Genomic DNA, 9,678 nt, shown 5'->3' on the forward strand with positions numbered 1-9,678 from the left:
CAGGCTGGGCACTGGCCCTCATGCTGCAGAGGCTGCAGGATGCAGAGCCCTTGTGTTCCCTGGGGTGCTGCTGACAAGGGGGAGCGTCACTGGTGCTGGGGCAGTGCCTGCAGTGGGGGTGCTGTGGAAGCTCAGCACTGGTGGGGGGCCATGGGCTTGTCTGGGGCAGCTGCAGGCACGGAGCCCTGCGCAGAAGCCCTTGTGTGGGAAGGGAGTGGATGGAGGAGCTGAGCTGCCACAGGGGATGCACGGTGGGTGGGTGATGCCAGGGTCACAGGCCTGGTGAAGGTGGTGCAGAGGATGCATTGATCTGGAGTCATCTTGCTGAATTGGTGGGCAAGAAAGAGAGGCAGCAGTGCAACAGGAAACACTGGGGGCCACATTTCTAAGGAGGGTCTGTGCCGGGATGGCAGCCTCATAACAGGGTGTTGGCTGCCACAGCACAGCCCCATCGGTGTGAGGACATGGAGCTGGTGGGATTGTGCCATGGCCTGGGCCCCTCCTATCCTCGTGGTGCTCGCCCACAGCTCAGGTGCCATGGCCAGACTTGCTGGGCCTGGATGGAGCTTCTGGGCACAGAGGCCCTGTCCTGCTGCCCAGGCAGGTCTGTGCCCCTGGGACACTGACTGACCCCTGTCTTCTCCCCTCTCTCCTCTCCCTCTCCAGGTTCCCTGGTCCAGGCAGCAGCAGTGAGTCAGCCGTCCTCGCTGTCAGCCAAGGTGTGAGAGACCATAAGGATCACCTGCTCCAGTAGCAGCAGCAGCTATCCTTATTCTGGCTGGCATCAGCAGAAGGTCCCTGGCAGTGGCCCTGTCACTGTGATCTACAGCAATGACAAGAGACCCTCAGGCATCCCTTTGTGATTCTCTGGATCCTGGTCCAGCAACGTGGGCACGTTAACCATCAGTGGGCTCCAAGCTGAGGACGCGGCTGTCTGTTTCTGTGGTGGTGCTGACAGCAGCAGTGGCAGCTATGGGGTGTGGTGACAATGAGTACCTGTAAGTGAGTCAGACTCCAAAACCAGGGGAAAGATTTTGGCCCTTCTCCCTCCTGGCTGGATGTGCAGCTGAGGCAGAATCGTGTCCCTTCTGCATGGCCACAGAAGGGAATGTCCTGTCTTTGGTGTCGCACAGATCAGGAGCTGACTTTGCAGCTGGGGCCCATTGTCCTGGTCCCGACAAAGCTCTTGGTGCAGCTGTGTTCCTCACAGCCTCTTGCTACTGATGATCATGTCCCCACATGCTGCCAGAGCTGCCTGTGTGCAGCCATTCTGCAATGGGCTGGGCTCTGCTCCTGCAATGGGCCTGGGATCATGTCCCTGTCTGTTCTGGCCATGACAGCTGCATTCCCTGTAACCTTGCCCAGGGAGACCTGTGCTCCTGGGAGATTGTCAGGATCACCTGGTCTGGGAGTAGCTACAGCAACTATGCCTGGTTCCAGCAGAAGGTCCCAGGCATTGCCCCTGTCACTGTGATCTACTGGAATGACAGGAGACCCGAGGGCATCCCTTAGCGATTCTCCAGATCCCAGTCCGGCTCCACGGGCACGTTAACCATCACTGGGGTCCAGGCTGAGGACGAGGCTGTCTATTTCTGTGTTGGCAATGACGGCAGTGCTGGTCAACACGGTGGAGGCACTGACTCCAGCATTTTGCCTCCTCCTGCTGCTGATGTTTCTCCCTGCAGCACCCTCATGCTTTAGGTTCTGTCTGTGGCTCTGGGCCCCTTCTTTGCGTCTTGGGCACCTTGGGAACAGGAGCCTTCTCCTCCTGCCCAGGCAGGTCTGTGTACCTGGGACACTGACTGAGCCCCATCTTTTTCCCTCCCTCCTCTCCCTCTCCAGATTCCCTGGTCCAGGCAGCATCACTGAATCAGCCATCCTCAGTGTCAGCCAACGTGGGAGACACGGTCAGGATCACCTGCTCTGATAGCAGTGGCAGCTATGGCTGGCATCAGCAGAAGGTCCCTGGCACTGCCCCTGTCGCTCTGACCTACGATAGCAACAAGAGACCCTCGAGCATCCCTTCTCCGGATCCTGGTCCAACAACGTGGGCACGTTAACCATCACTGGGCAAGGACGAGGCTGTCTGTCACAGTGATGTCCAGGAGGGCAGTGCTGGTCAGCAGCCCAGTGCCCTGCAGGGGGGCCATGGCTGGTTGCTCTGTGTTGCCTGTTACTGTCTGCTGTGCTCGATGATGCTGCAGGTGGAGCTGAAGGATACGAAAGTGACACAATTCCTGGATGGTGTCGACCTGTGGCTTGGAAGTTCTACCCAAAAATACCAGTGACTGTGGTTTTGTTCATTCCCTCCTGACTCTTTTATTTCCCATCTCCCTGCGTGCAGAAGGCCGTGCTCCAGGGGCACTGCCTGGCTCCTCTCTTGTTCAACAATCAGTATGGCTGGTTCCAGCAGAAGGTCACTGCCAGCGCCCTTGTCTTTGTGATCTACGGAAATGACAAGAGACCCTCGGGCATCCCTTTCGCGATTCTCCGGATCCACATCCGGCTCCACGGGCACGTTAACCATCACTGGGGTCCAGGCCGAGGATGAGGCTGTCTGTTTCTGTGGTGGTGATGACAGCAGCAGTGGTGCTGCACGGTGCCACAGAGCAATGGGGAAGTGATACAAAAGCCTCCCAGCTCAGGTGTCTCTTACAGTCCCAGGAGCATGCCCATCCCCTGTCATTTGGGGAAGGGATGACCTCCCAGCAGCCCTGCCCCTGCACACTGCTCCAGGGCCAAGGTCCCTCTGTGCTCCTCAGCTGGTGCCCGGGGCCGGGCCAGCTGCCTCCCAGCACAGCTGCCAGCCCTGCTTTGCCACAAGCCCCTGGACATCACAGGCAGGTCTGTGTACCTGGGACACTGACTGAGCCCCGTCTTCTCCCCTCTCTCCTCTCCGTCTCCAGGTTCCCTGGTCCAGGCAGCACTGACTCAGCCATCCTCGGTGTCAGCCAGTGTGGGAGAGGCGGTCAGGATCACCTGCTCTGGGGGTAGCAGCTACAGCGACTATGGCTGGTATCAGCAGAAGGTCCCTGGCAGTGGCCCTGTCACTGTGATCTACTACAGTGACAAGAGACCCGGCTCCACGGCCACGTTAACCATCACTGGGGTCCAGGCCGAGGACGAGGCTGTCTATTTCTGTGGTAGCTATGACAGCAGCAGTACTGCTGCACAGTGACACAGAGCAATGGGGAAGTGGTACAAAAACCTCCTGCCTCAGCCATCCCTTGGAGCCCCAGGACTGTGCCCATCCCCCGTCATTTGAGGAAGTTATGACCTCGCAGCAGCGCTGCCATGTCCCATGTATGTCCCATCTGCCTGCAGGCAGATTTGTCCTTTCACTGTTCCCTTGACCACAGAGGGCCATGCTCCACGTCACTGGCTGACCCCCATCTTCTTCTCTCCATCCTCTCCCTCTCCAGGTTCCCTGGTCCAGGCAGTGCTCTGTCAGCTCTACTTGGGGATGGGACAAGCCATCAAAGTCATCTGCTCCACGGATGGCAGCAGCTGTGACTGGTACCAGCCTAAATTTCCTGGCTGTGCCCCTGTCACTGTGATCTACTACAATGACTTGGGACTACTGGACATCCCTTCACAATTCTCCAGATCCCAGTCCAGCTCCATGAGTACAGTACCCATCTCTGGGCTCCAAGCCCAGGACAAGGCTGTCTGTTCATGTGGTAACTACAAGAGTGGCAGTGATAATGTTACCATGGTGAAATGGAGCAATGGAGAAGGGGTACAACGTTCTCCTGCCGTGGCAGGGGCCAATTAGGAGTCTCTGCTGTCCCTGTTTGATGGTGGGGCAGGTCCCTGGCACGACCCTGCCCTTTTCTGCCCTGTGGTGAATGTGGCTGTTCCCAGTGACACAGCTCCATCGTTACAGCCGTTTCCTTGTCATTTGTGGATGAGAGCAGATAGGATAGAACTGAATAGAATATTTCCGATGGAAGAGGCCTTCAATGATCACATAGTCTAACTGCGTGGCCACTTCAGGGATGACCAAAATGTAGGGCATTGTCCAAGTGCCTGTGTAACACTTGCAGGCCTGGGATATCATCTAGCTCTCTGGGAAGCCTGTCCAGCGTTTGCCCACACCCTCAATGAAGAAGTGCCGGGATGACCTCCCAGCAGCCCTGTCCCTGCCCTGTGCTCCAGAGCTACTCCTGATCTCCCTGGCTGGTGCCCAGGGCCCTGCCAGCTGCCTGCCTGCCCAGCTCCCAGCCCAGCTGTGCCAGGAGCTCCTGGACCATCGCTGCAGGGGGCTCAGCTCTCTGGAAATGGAGGAGTTAAAGATGGACCCTCTGTGCCCTCTCTCTCAGGGCTGAGCAGAGCTGTGGGCTTGAGGCAGCTTTGTGTCCCCACTCCATGGCCATTGGCTGTGAATGGCCTCCTGCTTGCCCCATGCTGTGCAGGAGGTGACCCTGCTGCTGTGCAGTGCCTGGCATTGCTTTGTCATCAGCCCCATCACCTCATGCTCCTGCCAGCCACAGCCTCTTGCTCGGCCAGGTCTCCTCATGGGGTCCTGGCCTTGGGCTCAGGCCTTGGGCTCAGTCTGGGGCAGAGATCCCTCTGTTCCATCAGGACCTTCTGGCTCAGGAGCCCTGTCCTGCAGCTCAGAGAGGGCTGTTCTGGGACACTGACTGACTCCCTTTTTTCCCCTCTCCCTCTCCACATTCCCTGGTGCAGGAAGCATCTCTGAGTCAGCCGTCCTCAGTGTCAGCCAATGCTGGAGAAACCATCAAAATCTCCTGCTCCGAGGGTATCACTGGCTATGCCTGGTCCCTGGCAGTGCTGCTGTCACTGTGATCTAGGATAGCACCAAGGGGCCCTCAGTGCTGCTGCCGGACACTGAAGTGACATGGCTCCTGGAAGTGAAGAGCTGTGGTGTGGCTACTTGTTCTTGCCCTGAAAATGTCTTGTTCTGTGGTTGCTCAGAGGAGCTGGGACAATCCCTGTCATGATCTCTGGACATTCTGGTCCCTGCCAGTCCCTGCCAGTTCAGGGCTGATGCCAACTCATCTCTGGTGACAGCACCTGTGCCAAAGGACCCTGTGTCTGTGTGAGAGGCTCTCCCCTGTGAGCACGGGCTGCCGTGGGCAGGGTGCCTCACAGAAACCCTGAAGGTTGTGGCCAGGGCTGGAGGAATGTCTGGACCTGGTGGAAGCCGTGGCAGGGGTGAGAGGCAGCGAGGGCAGAGTCCTGTGCCGGGCTGGGCTCTGGGTTCCTGCAGTGCTGTCCCTGAGGCCCTTCTGGTCCCCACACGGTGTCAGTGTGGCCCCACTGCACAGTGCTGAGGCTCACGGGGCGCGCAGGAGGCAAAGGGGCTGTGGCCAGCCGGGTGCCAGCGGGTGCCAGCGAGGTGCAGAGCAGCCCCGCAGGCTCCTTGGCGGCTGCCGTGGGCCGTGCTGTGGGCAGGAGGCAGAGGGGCTGCCCCTGGCCGGACAAGAGTGGACGTGCTACGTGCTCGGGACTGGTACAAACCCCGGCCCAGCTCCACCCACGGTTGCTGCAAAGCTGCTGGAGACCCTCAGCTCACCTTGAATTTGGAGGAACTGGGGGCTTGAATTTCCTTAGTGTTGTGGAGCCTTGAAGCTCCTGGTCTTGGTGTGGTTCCCATTCCCTTTCAAAGGCCCATTTCTCTGCTCCACAGCTCTCTTGTGGCAATTCAGAGAGGCCCAGGGTGGCAGCCTCGACTGAAGCAGGATGTGGTTTTCCCAGCTGCTCTGTCCCTGCTGCTGATCAGCGCCCAGGGAGCACAGTGCCCCGGGACCAGGATCTCCAACCAGCCTTGGGTGCTCGAGGGCAGCTGGATGCGTCCCCATGGGCAGGTGGGGCTGTCCCCTGCTCTGTGCACAGGAGCTGCTGGTGCAGCGAGGCCATGGTCCTACTGGGCAGGAACAGGCTCGGGGTGGTCCCTGGCTCAGCTGAGAGCTCATCAGCCATGCTGGGGAAGGAGCAGGCGGCCCAGAGCGATCTTTGGTGGGCCAGAGGTGCCTGCAGTATGTGGGGGTGGCAGTGGGACAGGAGCTCCAGGGACCATTGGGGGTCACGTATCCATGGAGGGCCTGTGCCTGGGCAGGTGGGGAGCTCAAAGTCCAGCCAGGGTTCAAGGCACAGCCCCATTAGGCTGAGGACATGGAGCTGGTGGGACTGCACCATGGCCTGGGCCCGTCTCCTCCTTGCAGTGCTTGCCCACAGCTCAGGTGCCATGGCCAGACTTGCTGGGCCAGGACAGGGCCTTTGGGCACAGGGGCCTCATCCTCTTCCTTGGGGAGGTCTGTGCCCCTTGGACACTGACTGACCCTCATCTTCTCCTCTCCCTCTCCAGGTTTGCTGGTCTAGGCAGCAGCAGCGAGTCAGCCGTCCTCACTATCAGCAAGTATGGCAGATATGTTCAGGATCACCTGCTCGGGGAGTAGCAGCAGCTTTGGCTATGCCTGGTTCCAGCAGAAGGTCCCTGGCAGTGGCCCTGTCACTGTGATCTACACCAATGACAAGAGACCCTCAGGCATCCCTTTGCGATTCTCTGGATCCTGGTCCAGCAACGTGGGCACGTTAACCATCACTGGGCTCCAAGCTGAGGACGAGGCTGTCTGTTTCTGTGGTGGTGCTGACAGCAGCAGTGGCAGCTATGGGGTGTGGTGACAATGAGTACCTGTAAGTGAGTCAGACTCCAAAACCAGAGGAAAGATTTTGGCCCTTCTCCCTCCTGGCTGGATGTGCAGCTGAGGCAGAATCGTGTCCCTTCTGCATGGCCACAGAAGGGAATGTCCTGTCTTTGGTGTTGCACAGATCAGGAGGTGACTTTGCAGCTGGGGCCCATTGTCCTGGTCCCGACAAAGCTCTTGGTGCAGCTGTGTTCCTCACAGCCTCTTGCTACTGATGATCATGTCCCCACATGCTGCCAGAGCTGCCTGTGTGCAGCCATTCTGCAATGGGCTGGGCTCTGCTCCTGCAATGGGCCTGGGACCATGTCCCTGTCTGTTCTGGCCATGACAGCTGCATTCCCTGTAAACTTGCCCAGGGAGACCTGTGCTCCTGGGAGACTGTCAGGATCACCTGGTCTGGGAGTAGCTACAGCAACTATGCCTGGTTCCAGCAGAAGGTCCCAGGCATTGCCCCTGTCACTGTGATCTACTGGAATGACAGGAGACCCGAGGGCATCCCTTAGCGATTCTCCAGATCCCAGTCCGGCTCCACAGGCACGTTAACCATCACTGGGGTCCAGGCTGAGGACGAGGCTGTCTATTTCTGTGTTGGCAATGACGGCAGTGCTGGTCAACACGGTGGAGGCACTGACTCCAGCATTTTGCCTCCTCCTGCTGCTGATGTTTCTCCCTGCAGCACCCTCATGCTTTAGGTTCTGTCTGTGGCTCTGGGCCCCTTCATTTCATCTTGGGCACCTTGGGAACAGGAGCCTTCTCCTCCTGCCCAGGCAGGTCTGTGTACCTGGGACACTGACTGAGCCCCATCTTTTTCCCTCTCTCCTCTCCCTCTCCAGATTCCCTGGTCCAGGCAGCATCGCTGAATCAGCCGTCCTCGGTGTCAGCCAACGTTGGAGACACGGTCAGGGATCACCTGCTCTGGTAGCAGTGGCAGCTATGGCTGGCATCAGCAGAAGCTCCCTGGCACTGCCCCTGTCGCTCTGATCTACGATAGCAACAAGGGACCCTCGGGCATCCCTTCGCGATTCTCCGGATCCACATCCGGCTCCACGGGCATGTTAACCATCACTGGGGTCCAGGCCAAGGACGAGGCTGTCTATTTCTGTGGTGGTGATGACAGCAGCAGTGGTGCTGCACGGTGCCACAGAGCAATGGGGAAGTGATACAAAAGCCTCCCGGCTCAGGTGTCTCTTACAGTCCCAGGAGCATGCCCATCCCCTGTCATTTGGGGAAGGGATGACCTCCCAGCAGCCCTGCCCCTGCACACTGCTCCAGGGCCAAGGTCCCTCTGTGCTCCTCAGCTGGTGCCCGGGGCCGGGCCAGCTGCCTCCCAGCACAGCTGCCAGCCTTGCTTTGCCACAAGCCCCTGGACATCACCGCAGGGGGCTCAGCCTTGTGGCCCCAGCAGTGAGAGCTAGGGACATGCCATGGGCCAGGGAGCTGGGACAAAGCTTTGCCTTCAAAGCTGGGAAGGGACATTTCCCATGGGCACAGGAGCTCCGGGCACACTCTTGAGGCTGCTGGGGCAGATCAGAGCTGGTAAGGGAATGCTCTGTTGTGCTGCAAGAGGAGCTGCTGGGCTAAGGCTGCATTGGCTGTGTTTGCTCAGTGCCAGCCCACTGGGTTCATGTTCAGCCTGTTCAGGAGCCCAAGCACCTCTGGCCCTCGGGGAAGCCCCTGACCAGGGACAATGTGCCACTATGACCCCACAACAACAAGGAGCCTGAACCCATCCCCATCCTGTGTTGCCTGAGCAGCTGGCACCTGGCTGGCCTTGCCCCCTCCTCGCCATGTTATTCATCCCTGGTGCAGGTGTCCTGGCCAGACTCACTGTGCCCAGCTGGGGACTGAGCACAGGGATGCTATCCCTGTTGCACTGCCTGGGGAGATCTGTGTTCCCAGGTCACTTACTCACCCCCTGTCCTCCCCTCTGTCCTCTCCCTCTCCAGGTTGCCTGGTCCAGCAGCATCACTGAATCAGCCGTCCTCGCTGCCAGCCGACGTGGGAGAGACGGTCAGGATCACCTGCTCTGGGGCTAGCAGCAGCTTTGGCTATGCCTGGTTCCAGCAGAAGGTCCCTGGCAGTGGCCCTGTCACTGTGATCTATGCTAATAACAACAGACCCTCGGGCATCCCTTCGTGATTCTCTGGATCCACATCCAGCTCCACGGGCATGTTAACCATCACTGGGGTCCAGGCCGAGGATGAGGCTGTCTATTTCTGTGGCAACTGGGACAGCAGCAGTGCTGGTGACAAAGATTTTCAAGTGAGGTACAAAGGAATTAAAAATGGACAGTTTCTGTCCTTCTCATGGCCAAGCAGAGTTGTGGATGTGAGACTGGAGCAAGATTTTGTCTCCTCCACATGACCCTGGCTCTTAATTTTGCCCATTTTGTGTCCTCGAGAGTGGGAGGTGACTTTGTGGCTGGTGCTCACTGTCCTGCTTGCTACAAAACCCATAGCGTGGCTTTGTCTCCCACTGTCCTCTGACCTACTATGAATGACCATGTCTTCCTGCTGCTGCCTCTGTGCTGGGATACCTGGGGCTGGGCTCTGCTCCCCACTTGTGCCTGTGGCCATTTTCCATGTCTGTTCTCCTCTGACTGTGGCATTCCCTGTAACCTTATCCAGGCAGGTCTGTGCTCCTGGGACTCAGTCAGAGTCCTGGCTTCTCCCCTGTCTCCTCTCCCTCTCCAGGTTCCCTGGTCCAGCAGCATCACTGAATCAGCTGTCCTCGGTGTCAGCCAACGTGGGAGAGACGGTCAGGATCACCTGCTCTGGGGCTAGCAGCAGCAGCGATTATGGCTGGTTCCAGCAGAAGGTCCCTGGCAGTGGCCCTGTCACTGTGATCTACAACGATAACAACAGACCCTCGGGCATCCCTTCGCGATTCTCCGGATCCGGGTCCGGCTCCTCGAACACGTTAACCATCACTGGGGTCCAGGCTGAGGACGAGGCTGTCTATTTCTGTGGTAGCAATGACGGCAGCAGTGATGCTGCCACAGTGGCTC

General features: G+C 58.7%; 1 gene segment (V, D, J or C); it reads left to right on the forward strand.

Moving 5' to 3' along the window:
* Positions 1-471: 471 nt before the first annotated feature.
* On the forward strand, positions 472-3,198 carry LOC116453207. The segment is given in 3 exon segments: positions 472-532; positions 1,843-1,961; positions 3,029-3,198. Coding segments are annotated over 3 exon segments (315 nt in total).
* The last annotated feature ends 6,480 nt before the right edge of the window (positions 3,199-9,678 follow it).

Source organism: Corvus moneduloides, chromosome 18 (genome assembly GCF_009650955.1).
Source record: "Corvus moneduloides isolate bCorMon1 chromosome 18, bCorMon1.pri, whole genome shotgun sequence".
NCBI lineage: Eukaryota > Metazoa > Chordata > Aves > Passeriformes > Corvidae > Corvus > Corvus moneduloides.